Source organism: Prunus mume, linkage group LG6, assembly GCF_029339155.1.
Source record: "Prunus mume cultivar Tortuosa linkage group LG6, ASM2933915v1, whole genome shotgun sequence".
Taxonomy (NCBI): Eukaryota; Viridiplantae; Streptophyta; class Magnoliopsida; order Rosales; family Rosaceae; genus Prunus; species Prunus mume.
The window spans coordinates 10,319,759-10,335,031 of NC_142703.1; the positions used below are offsets into that span (position 1 = coordinate 10,319,759).

At 38.9% G+C, this 15,273-nt stretch overlaps 4 protein-coding genes across 6 annotated transcripts; 1 reads left to right on the forward strand and 3 right to left on the reverse strand.

The window, feature by feature from the left end:
* Nucleotides 1-4,089, forward strand: PIL5 (phytochrome interacting factor 3-like 5). Of its 3 annotated transcripts, XM_089054019.1 has the most exons (10): nucleotides 1-59; nucleotides 150-268; nucleotides 351-1,155; nucleotides 2,228-2,326; nucleotides 2,438-2,503; nucleotides 2,637-2,702; nucleotides 2,893-3,279; nucleotides 3,370-3,445; nucleotides 3,732-3,778; nucleotides 3,927-4,089. In XM_089054019.1, the coding sequence occupies exons 2-9, from the start codon at nucleotides 180-182 to the stop codon at nucleotides 3,734-3,736; spliced, it is 1,593 nt and encodes a 530-aa protein (XP_088910145.1). In that variant the 5' UTR covers nucleotides 1-59; nucleotides 150-179; the 3' UTR covers nucleotides 3,737-3,778; nucleotides 3,927-4,089. The 3 variants fall into 3 exon arrangements, with proteins under 3 accessions (XP_088910145.1, XP_016650919.2, XP_088910146.1); XM_016795433.2 differs by lacking the exon at nucleotides 3,927-4,089 and having other exon boundaries at nucleotides 3,732-3,905; XM_089054020.1 differs by lacking the exon at nucleotides 3,927-4,089 and having other exon boundaries at nucleotides 161-268; nucleotides 3,732-3,905.
* Nucleotides 4,090-4,319: 230 nt separating this feature from the next.
* LOC103334356 (HIT-type Zinc finger family protein) lies at nucleotides 4,320-7,110 on the reverse strand. The gene is made up of 7 exons (XM_008237312.3): nucleotides 6,580-7,110; nucleotides 6,435-6,466; nucleotides 6,256-6,300; nucleotides 5,880-5,966; nucleotides 4,994-5,082; nucleotides 4,796-4,846; nucleotides 4,320-4,655 (listed from the first exon to the last, which is right to left on the reverse strand). Exons 1-7 carry the CDS (start codon nucleotides 6,651-6,653, stop codon nucleotides 4,632-4,634), a joined length of 402 nt encoding a protein of 133 aa, XP_008235534.1. The 5' UTR covers nucleotides 6,654-7,110; the 3' UTR covers nucleotides 4,320-4,631.
* A 504-nt stretch (nucleotides 7,111-7,614) lies between these two features.
* On the reverse strand, nucleotides 7,615-10,694 carry RPT2B (AAA-type ATPase family protein). The gene is made up of 6 exons (XM_089054022.1): nucleotides 10,137-10,694; nucleotides 9,488-9,733; nucleotides 8,626-8,795; nucleotides 8,327-8,543; nucleotides 8,085-8,225; nucleotides 7,615-7,939 (listed from the first exon to the last, which is right to left on the reverse strand). The coding sequence occupies exons 1-6, from the start codon at nucleotides 10,617-10,619 to the stop codon at nucleotides 7,856-7,858; spliced, it is 1,341 nt and encodes a 446-aa protein (XP_088910148.1). The 5' UTR covers nucleotides 10,620-10,694; the 3' UTR covers nucleotides 7,615-7,855.
* Nucleotides 10,695-13,816: 3,122 nt separating this feature from the next.
* Nucleotides 13,817-14,257, reverse strand: LOC103334354 (S-protein homolog 24). The gene has a single exon (XM_008237310.3). It carries the CDS (start codon nucleotides 14,255-14,257, stop codon nucleotides 13,817-13,819), a length of 441 nt encoding a protein of 146 aa, XP_008235532.2.
* Nucleotides 14,258-15,273: the final 1,016 nt, after the last annotated feature.

The following is a 15,273-nucleotide window of genomic DNA, read 5'->3' on the forward strand; positions in this document are numbered from 1 at the left end:
GGTCGGTCCAGATATGGGGAAGAAGAAGTACTTCCTCTTCCTTTGTATAATTTGAATCCGTAAGCAGCTTCATCTTCATCCCCTTTTTATAGTAATTTTTGCTTTTCTTCTTAAATTTGGTTCCAAGTTTAATTTTTGACTGGGTTCAGGACTAATTTAGTGATTCAATAAAAGAAAAGATGAATCGGTGCGTCCCCGATTTTGAAATGGAGGATGATTATTCAATTCCCACTTCCTCTGCCCCGAACCGCCTCAGAAAATCATCCCTGTAAAAATTTATCTTTTTTTTTTCAATTTTTTTTCAAATTTATTAATCGCAATTTATTTATGACATACATGACATGTTGCAGGCCAGATGATGAGATCATGGAGCTGCTATGGCAAAACGGTCAAGTTGTGATGCAGAGTCAGAACCAAAGGCCTTTGCCTAACAACAAAAAGTCGTCACAGGCCCCATCCAAATACGACGCCGTCTTGCCCGAAGACAGAGACATCCCCAGACCCCAACCCCATCCCACAGCTCAAAACCACCAGCTGTTTATGCACGAAGAAGAAATGGCCTCTTGGCTTCAGTACCCTCTCGTCGACGACCCCTTTTGTGCCGACCTCCTCTACCCCGATTCCTCCACCGTTCATCAAGTCAACACCAACACCACCGCCGCCGCCGAACTCCGGCCTAATCCTATTTCTGCTCCGCCGTCCAAGCCGCCGATTCATCCACCGAGGAGGACCGAGCTCCAGAACTTTCTCCACTTCTCCAGGACCAACAACAACAAGGATAGGGTTTCGGAAGCGGCGCCGTCCAGCTCCAAGAGCGTGGTGAGGGAGTCGACGACGGTGGTGGACTCCTGCGATACTCCGCTGGTGGGACACAGCTCTAGGGCTTTGGATTCCGGGCTCGACGGCGGCGGCGGCGGCGGAGTGACTGCCGGTGCTGCGACGTCGTTTGTTACTGTCGCTACTGCTAATGCTGCGACGTCGTTTCCTGGGAAAGAGATTATGACGTGTGAGATGTCGCTGACTTCGTCGCCCGGCGGCTCCAGTGCGAGTGCCAGCGCGAGCGCCGAGCCGATATCGTCTCAGAAGCCGCGGGCGGACGAGGATCGGAAGCGGAAAGGGAGAGAAGCCGAGGACGACGGCGAGTTTCAGAGCGAGGTGAGTGAGTGAGTCTGAGTCAGCACAAATTTGTTTTTTTACTAATTAGTGATGATAACGATAACATTTTCTGTGAAAATTGAAATTAACTAGTTTCCAGAAATGGAAAAAAAATAAAAAAAATAAATAAAAATCCATTGTTCTCTTACCCAAGGTGTTGTTTGTTGCCTGGTCTCGGCGAACGTGCGCAGGTGGTGAGGGTAACGTCGGTGATCGTGCGCACTGCGTCCCTCAGTGCCCTAGGCTATAACCCTATAGAAACTCTACATCCAATATGTGCGTTAGTGTTTTTGGGGCCCCGTCACTTCAGTTGTGCGCCGTACACGTGGCAGTTCTGGGCTTATGATTAATGTTTCGCACGTGTACAGTACAGTAGGAAGGAGGAGCATAAATTTTTCTGACAATAAAATTGAATGGAAGATGATTGGTAGATGGTGTAGGTGGCAGTGAATTTCTAGTGCAACTGCATATACCCTCCAAAAATGATTTATTAATCATCATGGGCTACACGTGGCTTTTCACAGGACTTGTTTGTTTCTTCGTCCCATATTAGCCTTCCTTCTGATAAAATAAAAAAATAAAAATAAAGTAGCCTTCCCTCATCATCTGGAAACTTTATTTATGTATTTGGTAAATTATCTGGAAATACTATTGATGTGGGATTATTTATTTATTTATATTCAACAAGAAAAATGATAGTTCTACTACTTTTGATAGGGCCTTGGAAATGGGGGGTTTATTTATTTATCAGTATTCAAAATCAGGTTCATGGTAGTCTAAGACAGTAGAAAGAGTAGCCAAATTGGTACTTGGTGCGTATGCATGCATTGACAGAAAATATGTTTAATTGGTTTTGTTTGGTTAGATAGGTTGATGCCTTTGTTAATTGTGAAACCAATACAAAAATGTAAAGATGTTAAGTTTATAATGCCATGTATAATTCAGTTGGTGGGATTGGTCAGGGCATTCATGTTTGTATTGTACCTTTCAGATGATGATATTTCCTATACTCATTGCAATTTACTATTGGATATTAGAAGTAATTTTTCTTCTCTCTGATGATTTTAAACAGGATGTTGAGTTTGAATCTGCCAATGGAAAAAAACGAGCCCGAGGATCAACGTCTACAAAGAGATCCCGTGCTGCCGAGGTCCACAATCTCTCCGAGAGGGTCTGTACTTTAGCTTGAACTATAGCTTCGCTGATAAAGCAAGTTGTTCACTTTCCTTCTCAAGTGATGTTATTTCTCTTGAAAACGGCTAAGTATTGAATCTATGTGCAGAGACGTCGAGATAGGATAAATGAAAAGATGAAGGCTTTACAAGAACTAATACCTCGTTGCAACAAGGTTTTCATACTAATTAAATCTTTTATGGAATTTCACAAGCATTTTGAATTGCTTTATCCATTAGATCCAAATGCGGTTTCTTTTTTCACATTCTAAAAATACTCTTCTTTTTTTGTGTATTCTGTATCATCAGTCAGACAAAGCGTCAATGCTGGATGAAGCAATTGAGTACTTGAAATCACTTCAGTTACAAGTACAGGTATGCTCTTGTCTTGTTTTCCACTGCTATATATAATCTCAAGCCGAAGACAGTCATAAATTAATGGAGAATCAATCTTTTGTCACTCTTGTGAAAAATATCCGAGAAAGAAATAATGAGAAGAGAAAAGATCAATAACGAGTTCATGCATTATTTATGATACCAATTAGATTGTAACCAATTTCTGCAGATGATGTCCATGGGATGCGGCATGGTACCTATGATGTTTCCTGGTGTTCAGCAGTATATGCCGATGGGGATGGGAATGGGAATGGGAATGGGCATGGGAATGGAAATGGCGGGCATGACCCGGCCTATGATGCCATTTCCGAATGTGCTAGCTGGTTCATCCATGCCAACAGCGGCTGCACATTTGGGACCCAGGTTCCCTGTGCCACCATTTCATATGCAGCCTATTCCTGCAAATGATCCTGCCAGAGTTCAAGCAACAAATCAGTCAGATCAAATGCTAAACGCGCTTGCTGCTCAAAATCCGAACCAATCACGTATGCCAAATTTTGCAGATCCTTATCAGCAGTTTTTCAATCCCCAGCAGATGCAGTTGCCACTACAGCAGGTATGGTGTTGGTTCAAAGATAAAATTATTACTTACAAATTTTTCTTCACATAAAATTACCTGTATTCATGGCTCCATTTCCTGTTACAGAATCAAGCAATGGCTCAGCCTAGTAGCAAGCCAAGTTCCAGTAAGGGACCTGAAACTCATGAAAATCATCAATCAGGTAAAAATACTTTTTAACTGTTGTTTTACCTTGTGTAACTTTCAAGATTAGTTTGGTTCTCCCCTTGACCCCAGTGAATTCTTACAATCTTACAAAAGTAAATACTTTCATCTTTAAATTTACTTGATGGTTTGTAAAAGAGATATGACCCATCAGTAGGTAGAGTCAACTGTCCACTGCCATAAGCATGGTAGTGCATTGTGGTTTTAATGTCATTCTTAATTATCGAGGGTCGCACTCGTATGGGAAGTGGAAGAACTGATGGTGAAACTTTTGTGCGTTGCAGGTTGAAGTTGGAAGTGGATGGATAACAGAAGGCTCTTTGCCTGCTAAGTTTTGTAGTCTAAGCTCTGAGAGTAGTTTTTTCTCCTTTTTGGGTTCTTGTGAGGCTAAAATGCCATATAACAAAGCTAACATGTAATTATTACAACTCCATAGCAATATATTTACCATTTTCCTATTTTGATTTTGTCGCTCTCAGAAGCTGTGAAGGGTATCAAGTTTAAAATGAGTGATCACAAAGTTGATGGGACCTGATCTAAAGATGGAAGATGCTGATGGATCCTTCTGGTATCGTTTTCTGCTTTCATGTGATTTGCAAAAGCAGCCCAAGATAAAAATAAAGGTGTCTGCCCATCAATTCATTTCTTGAGTTGTCTTTTTCTTGGTGAAGAAGATATGATCAAAATCCCCAATAATACTGGAGGACAACCTATATAAGTCGAAGGCAAAAGTCTACCTCGGACAACTTCTTGCTCAATATCTGGCAAAGGCATATTGATCACATCCTCCACCAAAGATGCGAGAATATCTTTAACCAGAAATCCTATTTTCTTCGCTTTATTTTACTGGTTAACCATAAAAGGGTAAAAGATGCCCGCAGGAAACTCGAGAGACATTTATATTCTAACTATAAATTGTTTGACGAGATTTTCCTCAACTTGCATCAGCTGTTGCACATTAAAATTTCCATAGTTCAAACTTGGAACCCGATTACAAAATTCTTGACCATGTCCAAGATGGAAGCACAACATTCTTAATGCGTTTCGTGAAGTTGAAGATGTCTCGATGGTGTGAAAAACAAACAGAATGGGAAGTGAGACTCCCTTACAGGAGTCGAACGGTACTTCGAGCTTTAAATCAGATTTCTTCCCTGTGTAAATTGTCCTTCACGAAGTGCTTGTAGTTATGAGCCAAGGGTAGACAGGATCTGAAGACAGAAATCCAAACAGTATATAGAGCTCAGGCTTTTATTCAAAAGTGAACCGATGATGATCATATGGCAAAAAAAACAATTTATAGATGTATAAGCAGAGAGTATTCTCTAATAGTAGTAACAGAGGGCATCACCTTGTCCGTAAATATCCGAAACACATCCACACCCATAGCTTTCTCAAGTTCCTGATGATAGTATAGAACATGATTACCAAACATTATTCTCCATTTTAGTCTAGACAGTTTGATTTCAGAGCAAGTATCATGCCTAAATGAAAAACATTTGATAAAGGAAATACTTTGGTCTTGATTGTAGTAAATGTCCCCACTCACCTTCTCTGCATCTGGTGAACAGTCTATATTTAGAATGAGCTTCTGAAGGTTTTCATCTTTCAAAGCACTGCAAATTTCACTGGAAGAAGCTACAAAAGGGGAAAAAAAACGAGGGTTGATAATCAGGGGGAGCAATCATATCAGTGGCAGATTGAAAACTTTTATGTTCTTATTAGTTGCCTAGTCCAACAATTTCCTTCAACCAGAGATTCTAAGCGGGATAATTACCATCAAACATGTAGGATGTGGGACAGTTCTCAGGAGCCAAACCATGCAGCAAAACAGCTTTGGTGTATATAGATAAATTGTTGCCTAATCTAGACTACTGAACATATAGATTCCCTAAAAATACCAGCAGTTAACATAATTGGAAATATCGTAAATGACTATAAGTCACCACATTGGGGATTACCTCAAATGCTCAAAGGAGCCTTCTAAGAGTTTCGGGGAATGATGATGGCCAAATGATGGAAAGAAACAAGAAACGATAACACGGTGAAAAAGGTTCAGAATAAACAACACCATAAACCTTGGCTTGTCTTCTGTTCAGCCTACTTGCAGAAACCTCCTTAGTTCTAACAGGTTTGGTTATCCTCGTTTTGGTTTCAACCAATAAAATAACCTCTTTTTGGTTTCAGCCTAGATGACAACAGCCTCTTTCATTCTCTCGTTTTACCTTAAAGGCGTAAGATTAAATCTGGCATGAACATCATTTATACTTCTAAATATTTTGGAACCTAGGTCTTAGTATGCCCCATAGAAGGGTCAATTTTTTTCAAAAGGTGAAGGGATAACCCTCCACTTTCAAATTTTCCCAACGGCCATCTTGTGTAGCTAAGTTTAAAAAACTCTAATGCATTTCCAAGCTTAGTTATAAAATCCTTACCTACAGCCTCTAGTTGCAGCCTTTGCAGCACTTCACTCGGTTCCTCAACAGTTAATGGCCTATCTACCCGTGATTCCGGACCTGTGGCTGAAGAATAAGAAATCATCGACACTAGAATTCTCAGAATCCTCAGAGAGGACAAATGTCTGATGAAAATATCCCAAAAGGCAATGCAACATGAAGAAAATATAATCATCAACACAAACATAACAACATTTACTTTTAATAAGCTGTGTGTTTATTGAGGTAGTATCACAGACATAAACTGAATCCCATACAATCCTTTCTCTAATGCGTATCAACAAAAAACTACAAATTAGCATTTAGGCATATGAAAGCAGATTAATTTAATGAAATTAGAGTGCCAGATTCTTACTTGGTGGTTTTTCCAACGAAGAAACTGGCAAAGCACATGGGTTTTCTGAAAAATTCGTATATAAGCTCAAATTAGTCCCAGATTAACAACAGAATAAGCAATTAACTAGCTTTTGAAATTCATAATTAATGATAATAACTAATAACAAAGCAAAGTTGAAGTGTGTAAGCGCCCCACACCCTTGTGTTTCTTGAAACAGGCTACAGAACAACTGCAAGCAAAAGAATTTTATCTTTTTCGTTAACGAATCAGATACCAGCAAGAATCAAAAGGGTTTTCAAAATAGATAAAACTGAGGATATTGGTGAGCTGCGATGAGCTTACTAAGGCGCAAGGCATGAGGGGCACTTGTACTTGGATTGTGCTTCGTTGCAGACTTGGCACAGTCGAGGACCCATTTGGACACTCAGTCCTGCTTCTAAAAGCTTTCGAGGATTGAGACGGAAAGTTTTCGAGAAAAGATTTTCCAGGAAAACAAACAGAAGCTAAGGCGATGAATGAGAGCCCAGGCACCGTTTTGTTTGTAAAGGTAAAAGGAAAATTAAATTAAATAGATTTTTTTTGCTACGAAAATTAAATTAAATGGTTTTCAAAGGAAAGAATATCACAGAATGAATTATGACATTTGAGTAAGCCCTAAAAACTTCAACTTTAAATTATTCCCTTAAAAAAGTTCAATTTTCTTTGTAACTCTTCACTAAATTCTTGAGAAAAATTCTTTCATTAAATTGGAAGGGTTCAAGACTAATCCTGATTTATTTTCCCACTTCAAATTTATGGAGAAAATAAAACACTGGAAGCAAGATAATGCATGAAATTATAAATTCTCTTAGTCATCAGGATTTCCTATAAATTTCATTAATTTCACCATAGGGTGTTCTATAAATAAAGAAAAATACTTGCCTCATTCCTTGAAAGTAGGAGCACCTACTTTCCTGCTAATCACAGATTGACGTGTGTGTAAAGATTTTTCTCTTGGTGTTTTTGATAAATTATTTTTACATGTGTCAAACGGTGATTTATAGGTAGTAGGAATGCCTCCTTCCATAGGAGTGTCCATAAATAAAACACAATGTCAAGTTATTACGATCCATTTTTCTTTTATTTTTCCCAATTTTCTGAATTGTCATCCCTCTTTTGGAGAATTTAGTTGCTTTAATGAATCCAAGAACGTAAAATTCCCTTAGTAAACATGTTGACAAGCACACAAAGGCTAACGTAATGAGTTGCAAACAACCAGAAATGTCGTGTTTCAAATCGCGCAGCAACCCAAGCTTAAACACATCCCACATTTTTTTAAAGAGCAGATTTGATATTTTGTGCAATTTTTCACAGGCATCATCAAGAAACACGTCAAGCTTTGAAATGAAGCATATGGATAAACGTAAATAATCGGAGTTGCCTTAGTTGGTTTCCGAAGGGAAGGCACTCGTGATTCTATAGTTGAAGTATTACAACCTCCATCTTTCAATTAAGGATGCTAATCATCACTTATATTGAATCCAACCAAAACACAAGAAACTTGAAATAGAATTTAAGTTGTAATACAGAACACAAACAGAACGGCTGTGTCTTCAAAAGTACATGCGGGGTGATTTCATCACATATAGAGCCCTTCTGGAACCCCTTCTTTCTTCTTGAACATCACCTTTTCCTTTGCCTTCTTGAAGTCTATATGTGTCACCTGATGCACACAATTTAAATGTAACACCCACGTTAATTACAATGATTAAGCAACCGGTTGAATCAAACACAGTAAGAAATGATAAACAAATTTCAGAGATTCAAGATGGGGAAGGGAGGTTGGAAGATCAAAGTGTGTTTCTCACCTTCATACGGCGCTCTCTTAAAGCAAGCAAACCAGCTTCAGTACATATTGCCTTTATATCAGCCCCAGAGAACTCATCCTTAGTCATAACAAATTCTTCTAAGTTGACATCATCAGCCAACGTCATCCTTGATGTGTGAATCTGCAATCAATAGATCCAATCATCGTTAGTCACAACCATAAAAACTTAGCACGTTTGACGTTGAATTTGTTTTTTTCTTATAAACAGTCGTGTCAATTTACCTGGAAGATGCGCCTCCTTGTTTTGATATCAGGAAGAGGGAATTCAATCTTCCTATCTATTCGGCCAGGACGAAGCAAGGCTGGGTCAAGACTCTCAATTCTATTTGTTGCCAAGATCACCTTGACATCTCCTCTTGAATCAAAACCATCTAACTGGTTCAGTAACTCCAACATGGTCCTCTGAATTTCACGTTCACCACCTGAATGGGCATCATACCTGCATACAAAAGATCATCAGGAACATTTGATTAACAGTAATTTACAATCTTTTCATCAATGTTCAGGGGCTTGCAGCTCACCTCTTTGTACCAACTGCATCAATTTCATCGATGAAGACAATGGAGGGTGAGAGGTCATCAGCAACCCTAAAGAGTTCCCTCACTAATTTCGGACCATCTCCCAAGTACTTCTGAATCAACTCACTACCAACAACACGTAAGAAAGTTGCTGATGTTGAGTTTGCCACTGCCTGAAAAAAGTGAAAATATCTTACAAGCTGAGAAGATAATTTGACAAGAAGAGTGCAGATACAACAAATATGCCATAAGCAAACATCATTGAAAGGAACTCTCTGGTGCACTCATAATTTTCGTTAACTGTGACAGTAAAACTTTGAAACTAGACAGGTCTTTGCAACAAATTTTGTTGGTTCCTGCTCTGACCCAAACGTCTATTGTGAGTATGCCATCGGTGGGTGCATGAGAGAGAGGTGCACCCACAAACATACATACAAACAAACAGGAAAACAAGCAAAAGCAATTGCTACAGGTGTCAGCATTGCAAAATACACAAAAATGGTGACAGAAATAGAAAGCAAACTATAATATCACAGAATGAGAATAGATGCAGCGACCTGTAGGAAGGAAAATATCAGTTTGATGATATTTGACACCCAACTAATGACAACCGCATCCCTATGGCATGTTGCATACAGAATATGATACAAATTGGAAAACAACATGGGAAACATCAGAAATCTTGCAACTTAATTGAAACAGTGAAGCAGGTGACTGCACCCTGATTTTTTTTTGTAACATGTGCAAGTGGGGAGGATATTCTAGTGAACAAGACAGAACAAGGATACACAAAGAACAAATAAATACAAGCAAAAGGTGAATTGGCATGCTGTGGCTAAGTGGAAAAATAAAAAATTGGACCCACCTTTGCAAGCAAGGTCTTGCCAGTTCCAGGCTCTCCATACAATATGACTCCCTTAGGAGGCCTGATACCAATGTCTTCATACAGTTCAGGATGCGTCAGTGGGAGCTCAACTGCTTCTTTAATCTCCTGTATTTGGGCATCCAATCCGCCGATGTCAGCATAAGACTCCAGTGGAGCTTTCTCAACTTTCATGACAGACACCATTGGATCAACTTCATCTTGAAGAAGCCCGACAACAGAAAGCACCTGACAAGGAACAACATTTAACACACTACCAATCAAAACCCACACAAATAGATGAATGAAAAAAAACAACTGAAGTTATACCCACAGCAAACGTATATAGTTTGGTTTCTAAACACGGGTAGAACCATAAATGTAGCTATTTCATATAGACCAGATGACTAAGTATCATCTTTAGCAGCCGAATGGAGACTGTCTATGCAACTAAGTATCACAGTCTGATTAGGTTTCGAGTACAACAAAATCACAAACTAAATTGCCCACATTTCCCTAACTATTTATCAGAAACCCAAACAAGCTAAATTCCAATTTCCAATCAACAAAAGCTAAAATTAACAAAACCAGCATCAACAACCAAATAACGATAGCCCAATCAAAAACCCTAAAAACCCAATACCCCAATTACCTTATTATGCATCAAAATGGCACAACCAGGCTCGAGCTGGTCCTTATCTACAAAGGACAAAATCCCAACATAGTACTCAGGCCCAACCGAAGACGAAACAATCGCATGGTTCTCGTCAATTAGCTCCTCCAGATTCCCAACGCTCATCGGCGAGCCTCGGAGATCGTCGACCTTAGATCTATCCTCCTCGGCTTTCTCTTCCTGCGGCTTGAGCCGCTCCTGGTTTGTCACGAACTCTTCCTCCATAAGCAGATAGTCCTTGATTCTGTCCAGCTTCAGCAGCCGAAGCTTGCACTTGGTCAGCGGCGTCACGGTCGGGAGCCGAGCCGCAGCCTCGGGACCCTTCTGCTTGCGCTGCTTTCGACCGACTCGGGCCGGCGGAGCCGCCGGCTCGAACTTCTTCTCCTTCTTATCGTTCCCGTCGGGCTTTCGGTCGCCCGGTAGGCCTTGCCGGTTCAACCCGCCCGGAGTTCCCTGACCCATTTCTTGGTTTCGAGAGAGAGAGTGTAAAAGTTTTGAAGGGTGCGAAGTTGTCTTTAGAAACAAGTCACTGAGTCTGTTTATGCGATGCGGCTATATATCATAGACAAAAGGCTGTGTTTCTATTCGGGATTTTAATTGGGCCTTCACTATTAAAATAAGACTATTGAGGCCTCTTAATTAGGTAACAACCAAATTCAATTTGAGTTTTAAGTGAGCCCAAGGCCTAGTTGTTTTGTGAGTTCTTTTGGGTCTACATTAACCAGGTGTCCAATAATAGCTCTGCAATTGACCAGACAACTATTAAGGACCCCTTAGAGCATGTCCACCTCAAAAGGCTAAGAGCAGTTCCAGCAACAAGGGCAGGGGAGGTTTAGGCCCAAAAACTGTTTCCAGCAGCAAGGGCTAGCCCTGGCAGGAGATGGGGCCCATGAACCCAAGCTAACCTTCAGGCAAGATCTACCTTAGTTCCAGCCCGAATTTGCTGACGTCAGCAACATAATTTTTTTAAAAAAAAAATACAAAAACTTTCAGATCTTTTTTAAACACATACTTAGTTGTAGTTTTCACTTCCCACACCAAAACTCTATACAAATTTCTCTCATCATATCTCATGTGAATAGTTGTTGTCATGACAATTGGTGGAAACACCACAACCTTTTGCAAGGGCATCAACTATTCACGTGAATAGTGGCAGCCCTTGCCTTGCAAGTGCAAGAAAAAAAAAAAGAATATGCAACAAAATATAAACAATTTAGAAATGTAAGAAATAAAATGATTATGCAAGAAAAAAATAAATATGGAAGAAAATATAAACAATTTACAAATGCAAGAACAAAAATGATTACAATTTACAAATATTGGAAGGAGAAGAGTTTGTATGAGGATTTGGTGTGGAAATTGAATAAAATTGTTATGTATTTGTAGGGAAAATGTCCATAATTTGTTGGTATTTTTTAATAATAAAAAATTGAATTTTTATCAATTTTTTTGGATTTTGTTCGCTCGCTGACGTCAAAGTCTTCTGGCTGAAGCCCAAGCAAGATATGCTCTTGGTCTTATAGGACCCAAGGCTCTCTTTCCTGCACTGGAGGTCCAAACCCCGTTGGGGGGGCCACTTGCCCTGGCAAATTGGGCTGTGGTGGAGGTGGCCTTATTATAATTGCTTGTCATCGTTTACTTGCTTCTTGGTCTTAAAGTTGGCTTTGGAGTCAATGAGGTCTGGTCAAGTGGAAAAAAAAGTCTTGACTTACAGACTTGTTATTTCAGGTTCGAACCCTTATTACACATATATGTGAGAAACTTCCATTTCCTTGTAATTTAGTTTGTGCTAAATAAATAAAAGTTAACTTTCGAAAAATAAAAAATTAAAAAATATTTTGTTTTTTGTCATATTGAAGAAAGATCCACAATTTATAAGCATTTAAATTTATTGAATGGGATTATAATAAGAAAGGAGTTACACAAGTATTTAGGATCCAACTCTTTTCTCAACTTTCCCATACTGGTGATATAGGGTTGAAGCACATAATATTGTGAGCCATGTGGAAAGACCTTTCATTTATCGCTAGAAATTAAACATGATCAAGTAATGAGAATATGTTTTTTATTATCTATATCATCACCACCTATAAGCAAGATGATCACTTTATACATGATCTTTGAAGTTAGGATGATTCCCATCTATGCATGAGATGATATTGTCGGTGGTGATAATCAAGCAAGGACATCCCATCGTCATTTGCTCTCCACATGCAATTTCCATCACCACAAAACTTGAGAAAACCTTCTTCGGCAGAAAAGGCATGGAAACTGGCTTTTCCACCCCTCCACCACGTATCGCAGAAGAAGAGAGTTTTCTTAAAAATGGCAATCCGAAAATGCCAATTGAATTCCTGATTCGGGGGGATATGGTGAAGCCCGAGATCATCGTCCTTGGATTTACAATGAACTTCGAGAGTGTCGTTTTGGAAGCTGTTGACAACATGCACCCGTATCTTGTCGAATAGCGAATCAGTGACTAGTGTTTGGCTCATCAGACAGACTAGAAAGATAAGCAAGAACATGGAAACGTAGGATTGGCATGGCTTGATCTTCATTTTGGTTGCTGCTAATTTGGCTGAATGTTTCTGATTCTCTAGCTTTATATAGTCTTACGGTATTGGGTGGTCAAAGATGATATATAAAAAAAGAAGAAGGTAGAATTAGCAGCTTGACACGAGTTAAGCCATGCATGCAGCATTGTATAGCCTCTGCATATATATCTATACTTGGAATAGCATGCAATGCATTTACTGCTCAAGATATTATCCAAGACTAACTGATATATGATTAATTTTTTGAATCCAAAAAAATTCAAAATTCAAAAAGAAAAAGTGGGGTTGGACTAGTGAGTCTGATCCTCACGTGCACTATATCTTTGGTTGTTACAATCAAATCGCCTCTGATCTTATACCTAAAGAAAAGGAAGGGATCAGGCTTTTGACGGAAGAGGATAATCAGATCATGTTGTTGGGCTTTTCAAATTTGAAGTGATCCTCATCCTCAGTCTCCCAAACCCCAGTTTATAAATAGCATGACAGCAGGTAACAAGGGTCCGAGAATGAAGAAGCCAAAAGACAGCCTACGAGCTAGCTGCTGTTGTCTCTTTTCAAATATCTGTGTTGAACCCTTAATCAAAGTCACGGGTGTTTAAGCCTCACTTAAATGGGTACTTAATTCTCAATCAAATCCTTCGTGTGATAAACCTATCATTGGGCGAGAAACTCACAAATTTTACTTGAATGAGAAATTCATTATTTGATATAAAACCTATAAATTTTTTCACTTGATCATGAATTCATTTTGGGTGGAAAACATTATTTGGATGAAATATATCCATGGATCGTCTGGGTTTTAAATCTATAAAAAAAACAAAAAACAAAAAACAAAACCTTGGTATGAAACCCACTAAGTAAACCATGGTGCTTAACCCACCAAAATGAAGGCTCGGGTGTTTTAAATCCATCAGACAACAGTCAATTTATTATATATAGATTAAAAAAAGGCCCATGAGCTATATCTCAAGTGCCATTTAAAAGGAAAAAAAAAAAAAAAGTTCTTACAACCATAAATATAAAATCCATGGTTTTTTATTTATTCCATAAGTCCTCTTGTACCACGGGCCAATCTGAGACTCTGACCTTGATATAAAGATCAATTTAGCTCTCCCAGTCATAATATTTCACATCTTTTAGTCCATGCATGTCATGCAAATATATCCCATCATCCCTAACCTTCCAACTGCAGTCCTGGAAATTACAGAACTTGAGAAACGATTCTTCACAGCTGAAGAAGCGATAGTTGCCACCATGGCTGGATTTGGAACTCCAACTTAGCTTGCACCAGTATTCGGTCGAGACACATTTGTCATTGTGGAAACCAACAGTGAAACGCTGCCCATTTACAATCCAATGGTCACCCAGATCTCCACCACCAGACTTGCAGCGCACCTTCAAAATGGTGTCATGGCTCAAATGGTTTCGAATTTCCACATGGTAGTTGCCAGACTGAGGACCAAGACCAACAGTACAGGAATCTTGAGACATGACAAGAGTTGAAATTGCAAGCAGCAAAATGAAGTGGCTAAAGAAGGGTTTCATGGTTTGGGATTTTGCTAGCTAGATAGATGGACTTTCTTATGCTTCAAAATGTGAATATTATGAACTTGTTTTTTTCATTTTTATAGGCACACAGGGAGAGAGAGAGAGAGAGAGAGAGACAGACAGACAGAGACAGAGAGACGGGTTTAGAGAATTTATGCCATGATTAATCTGGTCAATTAGGGTGGTAGCATGGTTTAACATGAAATGCTATTGCAGTACGAGAAGAAATACTGAAATAGATGAAGGAGTAGGTGAAAGTTGAAAAATTGCATTGAGATCAACTCATAGTGAATGCTATTGCAAGTAAGGAAACCGAGTAGCTGAAGAAGGCTCTCGTGACTTTGGGCTATTAACAAGAATAAGAATGATGGAATCAAAGACACAACAAATTAAGCAATGAAAAGAATAAATGAACAAGCCTTTGGGGCTGACTTGGTTGGTGAAGGGGAAGTGGAGAAGAATGATAGGATTAGGAAGGTGACGAATTCATTTATCCAATTAATGTACTCAATAGAGGTAACCGACAAATTTGTTGTGGTTGCACTGTGACTATTAACATAGAGCACGAATAATTATGCCTTTTGCACTAAAGAGCACAAAAAATATTTGTGCCTAAAGCCCGCTATTAGTAGTGAAAGAACATTAATCTATTGAAATTTCTGAAAATTCAATGGTGGCTAGAATGGGTTGATAAGGAGTTAGACCTTCGCATTCTCTATGAGCCATTTTTTGATATTGATGATAATATAAACGACATGTCTAAACTCCCTTACATTTCGATAAAAATAAAATAAAAACTCCCTTACACCTAAATTTGAATTCCGATAAATTAATTAATTTAGTGCAGGCCCAAATGTTTGTGTGGAACCGAATAGGATAAATTCCTAAATAATTACCAACCCAATTTCCACCAAATTCATCATCTTCCGATTTGCAACAGACTATCAACAAATTAATTAAAAAAAACTAAAATTAAAAATTAACAAAGTAGCCACAAAATTCTTATTATATTA

Bases quoted from the DNA above. Each gene is read 5' to 3' on its own strand.
- RPT2B (XM_089054022.1), bottom strand. From the start codon at position 10,619: ATGGGTCAGGGAACTCCGGGCGGGTTGAACCGGCAAGGCCTACCGGGC. The intron at 8,544-8,625 runs GTGAGCTGCAAG...TTTTGTATGCAG, and splicing joins GATGCAGTTGGTACAAAGAG to GTATGATGCCCATTCAGGTG. The intron at 8,226-8,326 runs GTAAATTGACAC...TATTGATTGCAG, and splicing joins CAAGGAGGCGCATCTTCCAG to ATTCACACATCAAGGATGAC.
- LOC103334356 (XM_008237312.3), bottom strand. From the start codon at position 6,653: ATGGGTCCTCGACTGTGCCAAGTCTGCAACGAAGCACAATCCAAGTAC. The intron at 4,847-4,993 runs GTGAGTGGGGAC...TACTATCATCAG, and splicing joins GTTCACCAGATGCAGAGAAG to GAACTTGAGAAAGCTATGGG. The intron at 4,656-4,795 runs GTGATGCCCTCT...TTCTGTCTTCAG, and splicing joins TTCGGATATTTACGGACAAG to ATCCTGTCTACCCTTGGCTC.
- PIL5 (XM_089054019.1), top strand. From the start codon at position 180: ATGAATCGGTGCGTCCCCGATTTTGAAATGGAGGATGATTATTCAATT. The intron at 2,327-2,437 runs GTCTGTACTTTA...ATCTATGTGCAG, and splicing joins TCCACAATCTCTCCGAGAGG to AGACGTCGAGATAGGATAAA. The intron at 3,280-3,369 runs GTATGGTGTTGG...TTCCTGTTACAG, and splicing joins TGCAGTTGCCACTACAGCAG to AATCAAGCAATGGCTCAGCC.
- LOC103334354 (XM_008237310.3), bottom strand. From the start codon at position 14,257: ATGAAACCCTTCTTTAGCCACTTCATTTTGCTGCTTGCAATTTCAACT.